Genomic DNA, 20,097 nt, shown 5'->3' with positions numbered 1-20,097 from the left:
GTAGTCGTTATGGATAACTAAACAATTTGAGATGCCCGTTTCTATTAAAACTCCACTTCATGACACCTGCTTACACAACCAAATACATTGTACAAGCCATTTAAAATAGATAGACCCCAAATATATGATATGCTACATTCAATATTAAATATGATATATATATGAATTATCATAATATATGTACATACAATTTATATAAATATATAATATAATTTATAATACACATACAGATATATATGTGTGTGTGTCTGTTATGGTCATGTGAATATCATATGTTATTACTAGTATAGCATCAAATATATATATTTACTCATGTGAATATATTGACTTAATCTGTAACTATAATATAATTTATAGAAATATTTTGATTTCTTTGCTTGAGAAGAAGTTCGTGATCATGATAATACTAAAATATTGTAATATTTTGGAGACATGGCTAGTCTAAGTCCAACAAGACATATCTCAGTTGCAAAAACTAGCCAAATTTGATCTCATAGAAAACTAAAAGGGGCAAAAAGAAAAGTAAAAGAATGCTCATTGAAAGTCTAATTGATTCTGTGCATATATATACATACATATATTATCTTAAAAAAGTTATCGACATTATTCAATATATTATTTTTTCTATTCTGACAAGATTCTCTCAATTGATAAAACGTCATTATGAAAATTGTTATCATATTTCTAATATATGATTCTATTTACGTTCAAGTTAAGTACCATATTCAACATATTGATTTAAGCTAACTAAACTCAAACTTAGTCGTCAAGTAAAAATAAGATTCTTGGCTCTGTCTCATCCAAAAAATTAAAATATTACATACTCTTATCCACAAAAAATAGGTCACATGCCTTTGCCGGCAGGCATCTCTCTCTACTTAGTGGCATTAATACTATAATGCCATTCGAATTTCTTCATCTTCCACACTGAACTCTTTTCCTTCTCTATTACCAAAAACAAGGAAAACTCTTCATTCTCATATAGATATTCTTTTGTCTAAAAAGTTATTGACATTATTCAGGAGGATTAATTTTTTTCACATCTCTCAAGATGCTTGATAAATCATTGGTCCGAGAATTGTTATCATATTTAATATAATTCAATATAAGTTGGTTCCATCAACATTCAAGTGGATTATCATATTCAACATATCGAATTAATCTAACTAAGGCAAACCTTAGTCATGAAAGAAAATAAATTTCAATTCCTTGTTTTCTTCTTATAGGGTCATGCTTATTCAATCATATCAAAAACATGACTTCAAATAATGCTTAGAAATATGTGCTTAAGCTTTATGAAAAAATCATTCATATGTATCTATTTTCGAGCTGAACTGGAACGTAGTAAGCTTATAATTTTTTGTATATCTTTTATTTATGGTCCTAGCCTTAAGGATTTGGGTGAATTTGACTTCTTTATTAAACTTTAAGGGTTTTTTGTCGGTCAAAGATGTAAAGAGGTCGATCCTGCAAAAGTCAAGGCCACCCAAGAAATGCCACCTCCACGATCCGAGAAGAAAATTCGGAAGTTTCTCGGACGAAGCTTCCTCGACTTTACTATCAGACTAAACTACTCCATTCCCCCCAAGGGGGAGAGCGAAGCGGGAAAGCTTTGGCAACGATGATCGGAGTAATTGTAATTGTAATGGCTCTCGGTGAATTTGTCACTCCGGATGGAATCTACCTCTTGAGCCTCGGGCGCAGTTTAAGAAAGATTCTTCTTCGGCTTGTCTTTGTCGAATTTCTTTTTCGTCTGCTTCTAGGGTGCGTTCCTTTGCCTACATCTGAACATCCCATTTTCAGTTGGATTGTTTCTCATATACGCACATGTTTTGAAAAAGAAGTAGGCGAATCTTTCCTAAATTGAACAGTATTTCAAAAGATTAAGCAGTCGACTAGTATTTTGAAAACCATTGAAAGCTAAAATTACATATATATATCAATCTCATTGAAAAATCATTAAACAATATTTAGATTAAAAACGACAACCATTGTTTGCCAAATTAAACTATAAAATGACAACTACTTTAACCATACTTATTAGCTGTTACAATAACAAATTATAAATCATGATAGTAAAATAATAGCTTTATTTGATTGCTAGTGTCCAATATTTATTTTGTATACAACATTGATGGAGGAAGAAAGAAAAAGAAACACTTGTTACATACTATAGATACATCATCATTCGCAATGTATAAACTGAAACTTTTATTTAAGTGGCATGAAAATATGAATACAAATTTATTATTGCATTCAAATAAAAAATACAATGTCAAATAACAGCCATTATATTTATTGGACAATAACAATCATAAATTTACTAAATAACACCCATCATTTAATTATCCATTCCCCTAAAAAAAAAACCGTTATAATGGCCGTTACTTTAGACGGAGGCTCTGGCTTCGCAAAGAAGTAGCCCAGTCCGCGCCCACGGAAAGGGTTAGACTCGAACGTCCTTCTCTTCTCCTTTCTCCTCTAAAAGACACCCCTCCGTCCGTCAGCTCGTCGGTAGAAGAGAAAGGAAGGAATTAGGGCCACGGAGGAGACGAAAATTCTCGCCGGGGAGCCACCGGAGATCGCCTGTCCTCGACGGAGGAAGACGGCCGCGATGAGGCCCTCCGTGAGAGCGATCAACCTCAATGCCTGCGCCCAGCGGGTGGAGGTGGACAATCGGATCTCCCTCCATTACTACTATCGAATTGCCGATAACCTCCTCAAACAGGTCTCTCCCTCTCCCTCGATCGGACTTTGTTTTATTTCGCTTTTTTTATTTTTTTCGTGTCTCAATTTCGATCTTAACCTATTCTTTTGTTGGAAGATGAAAAGCCTTGCTTTTGTTGCGTTCTTTTTGCAAATTGTCATTTCTTCTGTTTGATTAGGTTTAGGGTTTGTGTTATGTGGATTTTCTGGGGGAATTGTTGAGGTGAAAAGCGGGATGGGGTGAAATTTAGGAAATTACTCGTGGGCAGATGGTTGAGATGGTCTGGGCGTCTAATTGGGGGACATTGATGGATTTATTGGGTTGAAAATTGACCAACTTGTGGTCAGTGATGATAAAATATTGATCTTGGGGAAGTCGAGATGGAGGGAGAGATAGGAGCTATGAATACTTTGGTGGGTGTTAACTCTCGTTCCCAAAGATTTTTCATGGTGTAGCAGCAAAAGCGTGTTCACATGATCTAAAGAAATTTTCACAGTATGTATTTGATTTCAAGTCATGATCTTGACGTATTATGTTCATCAGGATGTACGGTTTTCTTATGGACATCTTTTTTAATTGAATGCTTTGTGATTTTGCATGGTCTTTTCCGATAAAATTGAACTTGGATTTTAAGTTTCACTGTGGTTTATTCTTTGTTCAGGCTAGCATATATCGGGAGGAGAAGAATCTCATTGACCTGTACATCATACTTCTTAGGTTTTCAAGGTAATAGAAGCTGAAGAGTCAAGTTTTACTTTTTATATGTATTCAAGGTTAACTTGCTGATATTTATATCTGTTCCGACCATGTTACCAGTTCAGTGGTTGCTCCATCATTTGTCTTTGTTTAGAAAGTTGGTTAGAAACCATTAAGAGAATCAGCAAAAATACCCTTCTCGGTTCTCAACTTGTGGCTTTGTTATTTCAGTCTAATTTGTGAGACCATACCTTCACATCGTGATTACCAAACATTGCTTCCAAAAGAAAAGGCAATTTTCAGGAAGGTTGGTATAGTAACTCTTCTTGCTTGACTGCATTCTATGAAACTTTGCATGTTTCTTTTTTTCTTCCATTCAAAATAAATAAACATAACTCACCTAAAAGAAAGAAACAATTACAAGTTTTTTCAGTAAAATTATCAAGAGCTGTTGCTGACCCTTAGCACATCGTTTCAGAAACTACTGCATGTCATGAATGAACTAGAATCACTGAAGCCTGCTGTTCAGCGCCAAGTTGACGAACTCAACAAAGGGCATTTTCAAGCTGACACTCGAGAAATAATTTCTTATAGTACAACTCCTGCTAAGAAGCAGATCTTCCCAAGTTTGTGCATTGAGCAGGTAACCAAAGTTTTTCCAGAACGTAATACTGAAATCACTGCATAATAAGATTTGATTAGCAATTTTTGTTGTTCCAAATAGCATGTATCTCGACCTCTGATTTATTATTCTATATCATTTAGATAATGCACTTTCCAAGGTTCTAAGTACTATTACTGGTCCCTGTACTGATACCTAACTGGTACGGGTATACTGAGTGTTGATATGGTATGCTGGTCCAGTACCTATTGTCAGTATGTGGTGCATACCAATTACTGGTTCTCTTCTAGTCTGGTATGGTATGCCCGACATGGATAGGTACTTAAAACCTTGGTGCTATGTTTATGTGTCATATTTTTCAGGTTCACATAATTCTTTTATCTTCCAGTTCTGTATTAATCTTATGTGATCTCTCATAACCACAGGCACCTACCAGAAGTACATCTCAGTTATCAAGGAAACCCTCTAATGAGCGAAATCTAGTTGTATCATCGGATCGCTTGCAAATGGAGAGGCAATTTCAGAGACTGTAAGTGTATAGTTAGATTTCTTATTCTCGCTTACTGTTTGCATAAGGGTCAGAGTAATTGAGGAACCCAGAAAGAAAACCCTAAATAGAAGAGTAAAGACAAACATTGCTTCACAAAGGGTTGGGGTTTAAGCTCATGTTGTTGTATCTGAAAATAATAAAAGCATGCTACTGTAGTATGGAGTGAGTTGCTTATAAAATGCTAAGTATCCTTGAGATTTTGCATCTGACCATATGCTGCACTCACCGTAAAGCATATTCTTGTCAGTATCGTGGACTTCCATCAGAAGGCAAAATCATGCTATTCATTGATCTTCACCTAACCCATTGGATCTCATTTGAAATTATTTTTGTGTTAGCAACCAACAATTGTGCTTTTAGTTGTTTGGAATCTCATGATAATGACTGTCAGCTGTGGAATCATGACATCGGTATAAATTCACATGAGAGAGCTCCTGTCATTGATCTGTACGGCTTTCCAAATCATGTTCCTAATTCAGCCTAGTCTCTAGGAGCTGGACTGAGATTTGTCTGAAGTCTGAACTCACAATATTAGATCATATTCATAATGGAGAGGGCTGCTTTTAATGCAGCATTGTGGTCCATTGCATCCAATGAATTCAATTGTTCCTTAATGGGACAAATGAATGAACCCTGAGTTCCTTTCTGAACTGAACTTGAAAATGAGTATCACCAACTCAGAAAGTAGAAGAGGAAAGAAAATTCTTGTTTGTAGTGTTTTTTTGGTATTAAGTCCATTTTCCTGAATAGCTTCCCAGTAACAAATCAAGTGTTTATCCTCCAAAGCTTCCAAAGTTGGACTTTTTGAATCCCTTTCTGAGTGAACAGTTTTTTGCTACCAGCAAAAGAGAGAAAAAAACATCCCGTGTGGATTTTTGATTGGTTAGAGTTCCGGAACCTAAGATCAATGGAAAGAGAATCCTAGTTCAATCCAATCAGAAAGAAAGGGGGATTTCTTTGTCGACGATAGTGGAATCGCAATCATTTCGTGAGGTCAAAGATACTTCTGTAGAAAAAGTTTTATGCTAATTTGGATATCATCAGAAGGGTTCTCAAAGTATCAAATATAATTGGATTGATTCTGTTGTCAACAGGATAAAACTCTGGTTGTGGAAGACTGAAGGTGAATGTTGTCAAAAGGCAACTCAATGTCTTAGGTTAGAATATTGAAATTGCTGATTTGCTATTTTAATTTGTTTAGGATCCAACAAATGCTTCTGAAGAAAGGTAAAGTTTTTGAGGAAAGTTCATGCTAAAAGCTGGTAATGAGTTTACAGATTGGTGCATTTAGCAAGTTGGTATTTAATTTGTAATTTTCAGTTTTAAGGGTCGTCGTTGTTGGCATGGTACTCTCTATTGTTCCAGCAATGCTTTTAATATCAAGTGGATGTGGAACTAGTGTGGGCCGAAAGCTCTTTTATGAAAACTGTCCATTGGATAAGTTTTGTCCAGGTTAAAGCAAGTGGGGAATCTTGTCTGAAATGCTGGCTAAATGTTTGGACATTTGTGATTCAGTAAAACTTTTTAGCATGAGTTTATGTCCAGAACTTGCTGATCAGCTTTTAATATTTTCCTTTTATGAAATAACTGTTTTGGTTGTAAGCAGAAAATAACTTGAAATAAGACCCAAGGTGAGATATATAAAAGTTGTGAGAAAAGGTATGACAAAGCTTGAAATAGCATCAGTGGTAGCCCTAAATAAAATACTCGGCGCATGAGGATTCATAAGACTGAACCCAAATAGTTGGGACAAGGGGTTAGTGGTTATTGTCATGGTTATGGGATGGTTGTAAACTTAATGCTTGGATATGATGGAGGATTTGGGAGGCTACACAATAAACTTTCTCCCCTTCTTGAAGAACTTTTGCTTCCATAACAAGTTTCCCTGCAACTAAAAGAGGAACCTTGCTTTCATTTAATCTAATGTTGCTTGAACTTCACATTGAGGGGAAGCGATCTTGACCAATACAGTTGTCTTAGACCTAATTATTTTTCTGGGATAGCATTTTGTAGTTCAAGTAGGTTATTTACTTAACAGGAAGAGTTCTAACTAAGGCAATGATTGAAGGGCAAGGGATTGTAACTAATCCTTTGTGCAATAGAAGGAATTTGTAAAGGGGGGTGCACAATGTTATACTTGGCTTAGTGTAGTGCCATTGCTTAGGTTGCAATTTGCATCACTGTCAGCTTTCAGCCTTCAAAAAACTGAAAATTGAAACTCAGTTTCTATTTGTTCTTTTTGAAGACTAAAAACTGAAACTCTTTGGTAGTCAATGCTGTTTTTCTTTCTACAAACTGAAAACTTGGGTTGAGTTTGGCACTTTGGCGGTGATGTTGGTGGTGGTGGAGTTGGCGATGGTGGTGTTGGTGGTGATGGTGGCAGTGACAGCAGTGGTGGTGGTGGTGATGGCAGTGGTGGCGGAGGTAAAAGAGAACCACTCTCTTTTTTTGGAAGAAGTAAAAGCCACTTTTTTCACTTTTTTCAAAAAATTGATGGGAGTTCAAAAAATTAAAACTGTTCTACCAAACTTGCTTTTTTTCCCTTGGTTTTCATGTTTTGGTTTTTGAAAACTGAGAACCAAAAATCGCATGATGCCAAACAGGCCTTAGATATCTATGTTCTTAGCCAATAAGTGGGGGTTATATGAAGTTTAATAACTTCTTTTTTTTTAGAAACTTGAGATATGCAGTCATTATGAAATATGTACTTTGGTATAAGTGGCCTTATTTTGCTAGGGCCTTTTTCCATAATAAAATCCTGGTGGTGTGTTGCCAACCTTCCTTAGAAAAAAATTGAGGATTTTTAGAAGATTGAAATGAAGTTTGAAGATTATTTACACAGCAAAAGCTTGCATATCACACATGTTTTTGTAGTATTGATGTGTCTCCCTCTCTATACATATTTTATGCTGATCCCTCTATCTCTCCGATTGGTCTCTTTTTCCCTACCTTTTGACTTTAGATTTCATAGGAGGTTCCTCTCTTGCCTAAGTTGCTTTTGCTAGGAACTTGACATTAATAAGAAAACATAGTTGTTAGTGCATGGATTTATATTTTTACTAATTTTGATCATTATGTGAACTAATTATTTGCCTCTCTATATCTCCGATTGGTCTCTTTTTCCCTACCTTTTGACTTTAGATTTCATAGCAGGTTCTTCTCTTGCTTAAGTTGCTTTTGCTAGGAACTTGACATTAATAAGAAAACATAGTTGTTAGTGCATGGATTTATATTCTACTAATTTGATCATTATGTTAAATAATTATTTGTTTTGTATTATTATATTTGCAACTTATGTACTAAGATTTGATGCTTAACTTTTATATTGTGAATGTATATGTCAATTGTTAATTTCGTCCAATATCTAAATAAATAGATCCCAATTATCTTTTTCTTGAAGTGATTCTATTATGCTTAGGACACGCAGTATTGATTTTTTTTAAGATGAAAATTAAGGTTAGTTATGGCTTACTAGGGTTCTAGGTAGATACGGGCATGTGCCATGTGACTTGGTAATTGGATGTGCCCAAGGAAAGAATTCTAACCCATTGGATGACTTAGACCTATATGTTAAAGATTTGTTGAGTTTAACGATGGCACAGGCTTGCCTAAATTTACCCCAACCTGATCTAGAGAGCCCCCTACCTTAGTCGAATAATTAGTAATATATAATATATACGTTATATGTTTGTTATAAGTTGTAATTATAAATAATATATTATTATGAACCTTAATCCCAAACTTCCTTCTCTTTTGCTGTTCTCCGTCACCTTCCTTACCTCCTTTCTCATGTTCAAACATAGGACTACCATTTTCAGACCTTGCCAAGATAGGTATGCTCTTCCTCACTCTCCTCTCTTCCACCTTCCCCCCTCCAAAAGCAACCCTCTCTTTCTCCCCTTTCCCCCCTTTCTTCCTTCCTCATATTTATGGATTATGGATCAACCAAGCTAGGGTTTTGAGTTGAGCTCTGGTTTATCTGAAGTCAAACATTAGAATAATTATAGGCTTTTGACCCTTTCCTTAATAGAATCTCATTAGGTGCTTCAATTGATTTTTGGTTGGAGAAATATGGTGATGGGTGCATGGACTTGTGTTCATGTATGAGTGGGGGTGTGTATCTAAGTGTTGGATCCTCAAAATATCTAAGGGTGGAGCTGTGGAGCCATGCCTGAGTATTTTAACAAGGCCCATTTAAGTGCAAGCTGTGGGTACTTAAGGCTCAAACAAAGTATCTGAGTAATCAAGCAATGGGTAAAGTTGGCAAAGTGCCATTCCACCATGTAATCTTTGCTGAAGGTCTAACAGTTCCAAGATTGTTGAATAATGAAGGCACATATTATTGGTTTTGTCTCTTTTGTCTTTCTTTATAAAGATTAGTTGCTTAAAATGTCAGGTGCAAAATGATCCCCCATTCATATAATATTGTTCCCAAGGTTTTAAATACTGTGGAATGGGGCTATCTCGATTTTTCCATCGAACGGGACCCCCCGTGTAATGACACTTGGGATGGTGGATGTCCCATCCACTCCGGTCCATTTTCCAACATTTTTTGTCCCGACACTTGGGATGGGACGCCGTCCCGACACTCGAGATAGTGGGACGTCCCACATCCCATTGATGCTTAAAATCTTGATTCTTCCTATTTCAGGTCTCAAGAGGACGTTCATTATGATTTTGAACCCCACCACTCCAAAAAAAAAAAGAGGCTAGAAACAAAGCATGTTTTAGATGTCTAATTGATTCAATTATAGTTGATGCTTTTTGAGTTGCTTCTTCTAGAGTTTTATTCTCCTGCTTGCAGTCAATCATCTTATATGAGGTCCGGCACATTTTCTATAGCAAGACCAATGCCTATACCTTCTTGCATACACTGTATGCCATTCTAGCTACCTTTGGTTCTTCATTACCTTTATGCATATAAATCTTTCGGGCCTTACGGCACAATCTCCCTTCATTCTCTGTTCAGTTTGCGGACCTAGTATTTTTTTCAATCTTGGGTCCACTTTGTTGAGTGGTTATCCAATCACATTTTCTCAGCATGGGAATCATGCTTTCTTTAGTCACAGTAGTTGGCTAGTTCCCAACTTATGAAATGTGGGTCACTTATATATCATGCAGATTCCCCATTTGCACTTCATTGGGGTCATTGAAATGGATTTTTAGGTGGTAAAGAATCAAAGAATCTTGAAATGATTCTGTTTTACTGAAATTAAAATCCTAGCTAATTAACAGGAGTTCGTTTTTCATATTTCAGTTGAGTTCACTTGATATACAAACTGATCTTTTTTCTGTTTTTATTTGTTTCCTTTTTCTTTTCTTTTTTTTTGCATAATGAAATCTTCAATTTTCCATGGAATTCTCTCCTTATAATTTTTCTATACTAATTTGCTGTACAAATCTTATGTATAACAATTAGTTTTCTAAAGTTTGATCGGTTTAAGATAAACTATGCAGATCCCTCAGTCTACCTCAGCCAAAGGAAGAAACACTATCCAGACACTCCATTTTAGGTCCTAATGGGCTCCGGGGCCAATGGACAGGACCAGTTACTGGTATTAGGGTATAATCCTTGCATTCTTGACAAGTCTTTTTGCTCTTCTCTGCAAAGTAGTGACTGACATTGGTCATTTACTGCTAATTGGTACAGGTCCAGTATCCTGATAATGCCGAGTTAAATCAAAGTGAAAGTACAAGGTGAGAATTTTTAACACATATTGTTGATGCTCGATTGATTGGAACATTGAATTGGCCTCATTCTAGCTACAAAACATGTATTTGTTACTTACAGAAGCTTAAACTGTATCTCATATTTTGGGTGATTATTGTTTTGCTTTATGGTCACTTTCCAAACTGGCAATTTCTGATTGTTAACAATTGTCTTACATGGTTTACTATCTAATAGTGTGAACCAGGATGAACAATATGGTACTCTTACGGTAAATGAAGGTGATTCCAGAAAGAGTAGTTATGATTTGGAGTCAGTTCTCTCCCTTGATGATGGTAGATGGTCTGTTCCAGTAGAAAAATCCTGTTCCCTGGCCACCAATTTTGCACAGGAAGGTTCTGTTCAGTTAAATATCAGGCAGCCATCTCCTCCTCCTGTTCTTGCCGAGGTACAACCTGCGGTGCCTGCAATTTCTCCTTCAAAAGTTGCTGATCCAAGACCAGGACCACCAAAGCGTTCATTGGATGGAATGCCTGACTCTAAGGAATATCAAGATTTGCATGTTGTAAGCTCTCTATCTCTCTGATGTGTGTGCATGTGTCCCACTAACTTTCTGAAGGGTTCAGGAAAATGAACTTGTTAAACTATGTGTCAGCTAAGGCTTTTATATAGTGTTCATCTATTTTGACATAGAAATTTCTTGATCTGATTTGCAGCCAGTGAAGATGATGGAATGCTTTTTGAGGCTTGCAGAGACAAACACTGCAAAAAATTTAGAAACATGTGGAGTTCTTGCAGGTTCACTGGTAAGTGCTATCAAATTAGAAAACTGAAACCTATGAGGTATTTGCTTGGCTTTCTAATGTTGCTCCATGGTTGTTTTGTAGAAAAACAGAATGTTTTTTGTGACAACACTTATAATCCCCAAGCAGGAGTCAACGTCTGATTCAGTAAGAAAGATAATCTCATGCTATCTTGCTATAATCATTTGTTTGTTCTTATAACGATGATATTTTATTCTGCATTTATGCATAAATCTTATCTTCAGTGCCCATTGTACACACTGTTTGTTGTTGATTCTGTGTGGCTGGGAGTTCATTCAGTCAAGACATTGCATACTGAGCTTACAAAATCTGCATTTAGTTTGGAAACCCTTCCATGTCTTGCTATAATTGATGTACACAAAATAAAAAATTGAACCTAAGGTTTTTCTTATGCTTTTATCATACACATTGATAAATACCTCTAAGATCATAAGTTTCTTATATACAATCAGCTTTCTTTATATGTTTGCTATGTTCAAAGAAATAAATGGATGTTTAAGTTGGTATGAGTTTTCAAGCTCAACAACTGCAAAATTTTCGAAGTTGTGATTTGGAGACACTTTGAGTTCACTTTCAATTAAATGGGTATGAAACATAGAAACAATCTCTCTACACGTGTATTGGCGGGAGCCTCTTGCACTGGGATGCTCTTTTAGGTTAAAGTAGTGTTTACATTGCTCGTGGACATTCAATCTGCTATGCCATTTATTCTGTCATGCCTATATTTTTTCTACACGTGGATATTCATATTTCTTACTACATCTATACTTACTCAAAGCCACTTCTAACATAATATTATTGTCTCGGGCTCATAATTAAATGCAAAGGGGACATAGTGAGATCTGCAAATCTGTAGTCATTCCTTGTGTTGATTTGAGTCATCTTCTATCTATACCATGGTCTGCCGTACCGTCCGAAAAAAATTGGTACAAAACATATCTTCAAGTTGGTACAAGTCATGTACCGCCCTATACCGATGTGTGTTGAGATAAAAATTGAAAAAATGGTTAAAGAGTTATTTTGGTACAAAGGTGTACTGTACTATATTGTACCGTAGTGAACCGGTAAGGTACCGATATGATATCCGGTACCGAGATTGCGGACCTTGATCTAAACAATGCTAGACTTAGTGGTTGGAACTTGGAACATTCCAGGAATCTAATCATTTTGTAGATTAACTAGATGTTGAAAATTTCATGAATTGAAATAAGTTAAAGGGGTTTTGTTTATTGCTTGATGGTTTCCCAATCTTTTGATATGCTAAAGACCTCACTGCAGTTGTTTTTAAGTGCTTCCTGTTTTGCTTGGCGAATAGTGCCTAGAAAGCTGTTTTGTACTTTTACCACTTTCCATCACCAGGATCACAGGAAGAGTTGATAGTGCCATTCAGTTTATCTTAACAAACTTGCTTTAACTTGATCCAATTCAATTTGTTTACCAACCTGAGCTTTGATATAAATTTTAAAACATTTGACGGCACCTCTGATATCAGCATAATTTACAACATTTTTGATCCTTTTTTGTTTCAGAAGTTTTCTGATCTCGTTGGTCTCCAATTTCATCCCTTCTGGCCCTGAATCTCAATTTGATCTGTTTGCCCACTTCTCTTTATTCCTGCATAAAATGACTGTTTATTCTGTACCAATTTGAGGATTTCTGTAGCCTTCTTTTCACCTTTATTAGTCCTTTTTTTCCCTGTGTTAAGCGGTTGTCAATGGTCTTACACATGATGTCATTTCTCAGTTTTGCATAGTGTCTCTTTTTTAAGTTGGCTTCTTATTAGGATCTATCATTTATCTTGTACTGGAAATTTTCAATGCTTAAAAGGTTTGGCTTACCTCCGTTAATGGTAGTTTCTGATTTTCAAGGTCCAAAAATGGTGCAAGTTTACCTGATATAGGAGACAATTGACAAAACAATAATTATCAGGATCTTAGTGGAAATCATATATGTTAACACGATTGTTGCACATGATTTTTATTCCTATCATCAATCAGTATCTCTTATTAGGTATGTTTTTTTGGTAATCATTTCAAGAAGACTTTTCTTTTTTCAGTGTCAAACTAAAGATGAGGAAGAAATATTTGATGTTCAAGACAAACGATCTCTTTTCCCCCTTGGGTGGATTCATGTAAGTATTATTTATGACACCTGTATGTTTTTCAGTCTCCATTTATTTATTTAGCCAATTCATTTGAAGCACATCATGGACAATTACTCACAAATGGTTTATTGATATTTTGAGCAATCACATGGCCATGATGATGCATTCATTCATGTTTCTCAAAAGCCTTAAAAGTATATGGAGTCTAAGATTGTGTTTTTAGGCTTCTGGTTCCTTTCGTGTATATGTAGTCTAACTGGAGTAAGTAGTGCTGCTGGCATGGGCCGACCAGCATGGCACATCTTTGTTGTGCTGAAACAAAAATAACTTTGGTACTTTTGGCGGTCTTGACCTGTGCTGAACTGACATGAATCAATGTGTGCCAGTATGCCCAGTTTTCGTGTACCGACCTGGTGCTGGGTGCTGGCACTGTTCTGGGATGGACCTGCACTCAAATTCATGTCTGTTATATGTTTATAAGGCTCTAAGTTTGTTCTCAGTTGTTCATACTTTCAATCTTCTTATGCTTTATAAAAGTGCTGCGGTTTCCCATAATTTTTCTGAAAATAATTATTTATTGGCAAAAAGGAAAAAAGATAGAGAGCCAGTGAGAGTAATTGTGTCATGAATTATGATACAATGGTTAATTTAGTTTAACTACAAGCAATGCTACTATAAGTTCTTCTAATATGAAATTTATAGTTATGTTAAAGAACTTCATGTGGATGATACATTGCTTTAGGACATTAAGTTGAACTGTTATCATCTCTCATTTTGTGAAGGAAAGAAAATTTAACTGTTTACAGATACATTAAATTAGGAAGTTGAGGACAGAAGCTAGTCAGGAAAAAAGCTGAAGTAACTATTTACAGGCTTAAGTTGCATCCTTGGTTTTATTAATTTTTAGTGACCAGTTCATTTCATTGTTTTGATAGTACAACTCAACATTTTTTTTTCTAATACCAAAGCTCATTGTGGTCATATTCTGTTTTCCAGACACACCCAACACAGACCTGCTTCATGTCATCCATTGATCTTCACACTCATTATTCATATCAGGTAATTCCTGATCACTTTAACCTGTCTTATGCTTTCTTTTGGTTCGCTTTGTCTGTTTTGAAGCTGCCATTATTGCAATTCTCTTAGACTATATAAATGAACTTTTGGGGTTCATCCATCATAATAAAATGTCTCAGTATGACTTCGTAGTTGGTCTCTTTTGAAGAACATGCAAAATATTAAAATGGTGTCCTGCCATTGTCTTCCATTTGTCATCTTAACTACTTGCTTCTGTTAAAATAAAACAGGTTTTATTATCTCAAGATATGTTTTCAACTATTCTGTCATTTACACATATTTGCTCTTGAATTGCTCATGAAACTTAATCTAGTAAACTTGTGGTTGCTCTCAGCTAGTGATTTTCATGTGTGATATTTTTTTAGGGAATTGGAGAAACCAAAAAGAGACCCAAATTCCAGTGTCATAAAAAACATGAATCTCTGCTTAATTGAGATTAGATTCTATTTCTGTTAATTTTGCATCAAATACTATTTGTTCTCAAAACTTATTGTATGCCTTTAAATTTGATCTTCTGGACTCTGCTGGTTCTTGACAGATTATGTTACCGGAAGCAATTGCAATCGTTATGGCACCAACTGATACATCTAGGTATATTCTGTTTCTCGCATTATCAAGATCTAATTTACATTGACTTGTTGGTTATGTCAAGAAAAAAATATAAAAAAGCTATTAAGAAATACTAATATTTTTAGAGGGTGGTCTGAGGGGTAAAATTTGAAGAATACTGCTCCAGAATAATGGATGCAATTAGGTAACATTATATTTCTCTTCTAGTGGCACCCATTAGGTTGTTGGCTATCAATTGTCATGGATTGGGGACAGCTCAACAGGCCAGCTGGAAAATTTTCACTTTTTCTGTAACATGTATATTTGGATATGAATCTGCAAAGTCATGATTGTACTTTGATGTTTTAATAAATGGTTGTTGAGGTGCCTTTCTTTTTTGAGAGAGTATAGTGTAATAAAAAAAGAGCAGCCCTGTTTACAAGTCTTTCACCACTGCGAGGTCTGTGGAGGGTCAGATAAATGCAGTCTTACCCCTATGTGTAGAGAAGTTGTTTTTGTGTTTCAAACCTGTGTTGCCTAGGTCATAATGGAGCAACATTATTGTAGTGCCAAGGTTGAGAGAGTATAGTAAAATGATGAAGAATATTTATCCATTTGGGAGAATAGTCAAAAAGTACAAATATGACTGGAAATCTGCAAATTATGGTTTGATGGTTCATCTTTTAGTTTATTTTTGACTAATCAATTTGATACAAAGCATGAAATTAGTATCTATTATTTTGTCAACTTGGAATGTGATACAATGGCTTTTTTTTTTTTGTTTTGTTTAAAGGATCTTCACAACTTATTTTCTTCATGCAGAACCCATGGCATATTCCAACTAACAGATCCAAGTGGTGTTTCTATGATACGTAATTGTCAAGAGCGTGGATTTCACCCTCACGAGCAGCCTCCTGATGGCAGCCCGATCTATGAACATTGTTCACATGTTTATATGAATGGCAATCTTAAGTTTGATGTCATCGATCTTCGTAACTCATGATCGCCCCATTGCTCTGAAGGACATTTCCAATTTCAGCAGGCAAGAGATCATCAGATAGCATATGGCATAGCATCAAACTTCCAGGATCTTGCTCCGAGGAAGTTTTCCCTGTTTATTTGCTACTTGATCGATCAGCAAGTGTTCAGATAACGGATTAAACATTTGCTGATCATTTTGATCTAATCAAATTAAATGTTGAGCCTCCTTTATGCAGTGTCTGGTATCCTCAGCATTACGAGGATGCCTCAGTGGCTGATCAACTTCACAACTAGTGAGCGTTATCAAACATATTGGGGTCATCCGGTATTCCTGTTTATTTGTATAAAAGAATTCTGGTCTTTGTGCGCTATTCATGCACTTACAAGAGTTCGTGCTAGATACAGCTATTGTGGAAGCAGTCACTTTGCTGGTGTTTAATGTAAATGGTTCCCGGCCATTTCCAAACAAATTTAGAGTGGTTATTGCCGAAGCAATCTGTCTTCGCTGGTGTTTCTCATTTGCCTGAAGTTTATTGTGGTTTCTTTCTTAGCAATCTTTCTTTTTTGATCATTTTGCATTTTCTTATTGTTCCATGTTAATCAGAGGTTCTTCTTTCTACCCCCATTTAGCAGCTTGGGTTTGGTGAACTCGGTGATCTCAATTGTAGTCCACCGAATTGGCTGCTTTCTCATCCTTTGTTGCCACTGACATGAGGAAGACAGGTTGCTTTAAAGAATGCAACATGACTATCTCTGTCTGCTTTTCATATCTATGTTCTCTGTTATTGCTTAGTGGGCACTGACAGGAAAAAGTTGATGGGCTCGATTTCAAGAAGGCAGCAAGATAAAAACTGTTTGTTGTCATACGTAGGATCTCTCTGTCAGTGTATAAGCGATGTAATGAGTCAATACATCTGCGTGCAGGAAGTCTGTGATTAAAATGCGTATATGGTTTTCATGCATATTCATGAAATGCAGATGATTGTGCGGCGGATGTACTAAACTTGGTAGGAATCTTGATGTCAGGTCCTTTTTTTGGACCCAATCATGGTACGTTGTACCAGTTCAAACCGGATGGTACATAACCGGTTTGGTACTGGTACTTGATACGAGTGGCGTAACGACATATGGTATGTCAAAAAAAATTTATATTGCTGATATGTCAAAAAAAATTTATATTGTATTATACTGGTACTGTGCTAATGTGTCACCGTACAGGGATGGAAATCGAGCGAATTTTGGATCCAATCATTTAAACCAAACGGCCTCTGCAACCAGTTATTTTTGTAAACTCGCCATTTTCTGCAATATAATGATATTTTTCCTTGATGTTAGTTGCCCCCATATATTATATCTGCAGCTCCATCCAAATGTCCTTTATTTTTTTCCTGACTCAGCTTTGGTGTCCAACTAGACAAAAGCCACAAGCGTTAAGGTTCATATTGGTACCGGTGGAACATGTTTGGTTCTACTTCCCTATCATGAAATAGCAAGTTGAGTTCGTACCCAGCTATTTCAATAACTGCTGTCTATAATTTCTAATACTTAACAACCGCTACTATATATATATATATATATAATCTATGTATATGTAATGGAGTGTTGTAGGATCACACTGAAAAAAAGATTGTTATGAAAGAGGTGTAATAATGGGCCAACAGAGTTATGCACACTTATTTTTTATGCGGTTAGCCAAACAATTGCTATTCATAATGAAAAAAAAAAAATCTATTTATATAATAGATTGTACGGTCGGTCATATATTAAGAGAATTTGTGTCTATTCTGACTTTCTTTTTTTTTTTTTTTTTTTTGGTGCAAGGGCGGCTCACACATTGCGGGTATGATGCGGCCAACAAAATTAAAAAATAAAATACTATGTAATGGCTCTGGAACATACCTACTTCCAACTCAAACAAAACCATCGGAGTGGTGGGCTGCATAAGAGGTCACCTAGTCGGCCGCTCTAAATATGTGTGAAGCCTGGTGGGAGTCGCACTCCTCCATCAACCTGCGAATCTCAAGGATCAGCGGCCGATCCTCAGCAGTGCGTCCCCGTCTCCGGATCCACTCAACCACTGTGGCTGAGTCGTCCTCAAAAATAATACGGTCCGCATCCAGTATTCGCCTTGCATAGAAGATATGCTCCCATGTTGCTATGAGCTCGGCACACACCACTAACGAGTCAAAAATCTGTCGGCCTCCTGCAGCAACTAATCTGGCGTCGTGATCTCGGATAGCGAACCCCATACCATTGCATCTCCCCTCATCATCCACATTATCGTCAAAGTTCACCTTGAGGTAACCAGGGGGCGGGGGCACCTAGGAGACGAGTACTGTCCTATACGTTGTGTGAGCAGAATGGGGGCCCTAGATGTCCCTAGCCAACTCAGGTGATACCTCTGTAATGCCGGTGATCTCAGCCGCCTATATAAGGGCTCTAGCCGCTATCATCCTCGAATGAGGGCTGATTTCCTCGAAGACTCGGGCATTCCTATCTAGCCAACACTGGTAGGCCAAATAGGCAACATGTGTCCCCCTCTCCTCAAACACAAATCTTCATGCCGAGTCCTTCAGGAATCGACACCTTTGCCACTGATCTGGCTAGTTCGAAGTATAGCACCATATCTGTCTGGCCCACGTGCAATCTATGAGGGTGTGGAAAATGCTCTCCTCCACCTCCTGACAAGTCACACAGTCTACAGAGACCCTCATACCCTGCCTCCCTAACACAGCTCTAGTGGGTAAGTATCCCCAAGCTACCTTTTAGATAAATAAGACGACCTGAGGATGAATGTGCAACCTCCAGATCCATCTGCTTTCCATCTGTTGGGTCGAGGGCCCCGGGACCAACCCCGAGAGGTCTCGGAACCTCACCATCGGCGACCCGACATGCTCCACACTCTCCTGTCAGCTATCGCCCTCTCCGGGATGGGCACAGCTAGAACCCTCTCCACCCTCTCTTGACAGCAGTCTACTCCGACTTTCGCAAGACAGAAAATGGCAATAAATCTCGCCGTTAAATTAGTTAATTTTTAATAATATTTTTGAATATTAAAAATTAATATAAATAAAGAAAAACTTATATGTATATAAATGGTTATGTTAAATTATTGCTGATGTATGATTTGTGGCTATGATCAGGCGGTCTGGGTGCAGGAATAGCTGTACGAAACAATGACAATAGGCATCCATGACACTAAGGACCATTCTCAGTCATCCTAGGCACAGACCCCATCCACTCCTTCATCTTTATCTGTTTCAAGTTAAAAGGTGGCACAACCACAGGCAAGAGAAGAAGAGAACGGGATCCTCGTGCCATCAAGGAGGTGGCTCTTTAGATAGCTAAAGTAGCACTGGCCTTAAGGGCCAACGAGACCAAAGGACTTTGCTTCACTCCTCTACAATGAAGTGATGGAGATCCCAACATATCCATGGCCTATGGCCACTTGCTTGCTAATGAGAGGCTGGCCCGGGGGTCCATAGCAATGAGCCCGGAGGTGAAGAAAATGTGATGGTAAGACCTTCTTCCTTCTTCTTTTTTTTTTTTTTTTTTTTTTTTTTTTTTAATTTATGCGCAAGGATGGACATGCTTGCATGTCTCTCTAGGGACATTGATACTTTGATGCTAGTCCTTTTTGAGGCCATGGTTCGCTGTACCAGTCTGAATTGGATGGTTCAGAGCGTACTGTATCGAGTCGGTATCAATATCTAGTACGGTTGGCGTACCGGTACTTGATACATTGAAAAGATCTTGTACCATACCGTATCGATACAGTGCTAGTGCGACACCAGTATGGAGCCCAATACCGAGATGGTGAACCTCGTCAAGGCTCTTTTGATTGATTTTTTAGATCTAATGATAGACAGCTGTATCCAAAAAAAAATATGTGCCTATAAATGAATGCTTGTCATTTCTAGAATGTTAGACGCATGGTTGAATTCTATTGGCTATACAACTCGGATTGAATTCTATTGGCTATACAACTCGGATTGTAGATTTATTCAACATGATTTGTTTGAGTTGAATGGTAGATTTACATTGAACTGTTCAATATTATATTGTAATATTGTTTTGATTGCTTAGTAAAATAATTCGAGTATGGTAGCATATGTTTGTTGCCTTTAAAATATGAAATTTTGTTTGATTAAAGTATTGTAATAATTTGAATGCCAAAATATTTATTTGATTGAACGGTTTTAATGGCAAGTTGGAGGTAAGCCTGTCTTCAGGAGTGGTGGAATAAACACACTTTATATGAACTGCAATTGCAGCTAAACATTGAATTTGGAGCTCCAAGTTCAGTACTTTGCCTCCCC

The 20,097-nt window shown here is 36.9% G+C and overlaps 1 protein-coding gene across 3 annotated transcripts; it reads left to right on the top strand.

Moving 5' to 3' along the window:
• The first annotated feature begins 2,420 nt into the window (after positions 1 to 2,420).
• Positions 2,421 to 16,248, top strand: LOC103712639 (AMSH-like ubiquitin thioesterase 3). Of its 3 annotated transcripts, XM_088711040.1 has the most exons (14): positions 2,421 to 2,728; positions 3,369 to 3,433; positions 3,635 to 3,710; positions 3,882 to 4,046; positions 4,451 to 4,554; positions 10,033 to 10,138; positions 10,226 to 10,272; positions 10,481 to 10,808; positions 10,960 to 11,049; positions 11,131 to 11,193; positions 13,124 to 13,198; positions 14,168 to 14,230; positions 14,787 to 14,839; positions 15,620 to 16,248. In XM_088711040.1, exons 1-14 carry the CDS (start codon positions 2,615 to 2,617, stop codon positions 15,798 to 15,800), a joined length of 1,530 nt encoding a protein of 509 aa, XP_088567166.1. In that variant the 5' UTR covers positions 2,421 to 2,614; the 3' UTR covers positions 15,801 to 16,248. The 3 variants fall into 3 exon arrangements, with proteins under 3 accessions (XP_088567166.1, XP_088567168.1, XP_088567167.1); XM_088711042.1 differs by lacking the exon at positions 3,635 to 3,710 and having other exon boundaries at positions 2,444 to 2,728; XM_088711041.1 differs by lacking the exon at positions 14,787 to 14,839 and having other exon boundaries at positions 2,449 to 2,728; positions 15,620 to 15,778.
• The last annotated feature ends 3,849 nt before the right edge of the window (positions 16,249 to 20,097 follow it).

The sequence above is a fragment of the Phoenix dactylifera genome, chromosome 14 (assembly GCF_051530095.1).
Source record: "Phoenix dactylifera cultivar Ajwa chromosome 14, Ajwa_hap1_PhDact_Kaust_v1.1, whole genome shotgun sequence".
In the NCBI taxonomy this organism is placed as follows: domain Eukaryota; kingdom Viridiplantae; phylum Streptophyta; class Magnoliopsida; order Arecales; family Arecaceae; genus Phoenix; species Phoenix dactylifera.
This window is presented reverse-complemented; position numbering and strand designations above follow the sequence as displayed.

What these genes read in the sequence shown, in the direction of transcription:
- LOC103712639 (XM_088711040.1), top strand. Translation starts at nt 2,615, where the DNA reads ATGAGGCCCTCCGTGAGAGCGATCAACCTCAATGCCTGCGCCCAGCGG. An exon ending in AAAAGGCAATTTTCAGGAAG is followed by an intron (nt 3,711 to 3,881) that starts GTTGGTATAGTA and finishes ACATCGTTTCAG; the next exon opens with AAACTACTGCATGTCATGAA. An exon ending in AATATCAAGATTTGCATGTT is followed by an intron (nt 10,809 to 10,959) that starts GTAAGCTCTCTA and finishes TCTGATTTGCAG; the next exon opens with CCAGTGAAGATGATGGAATG.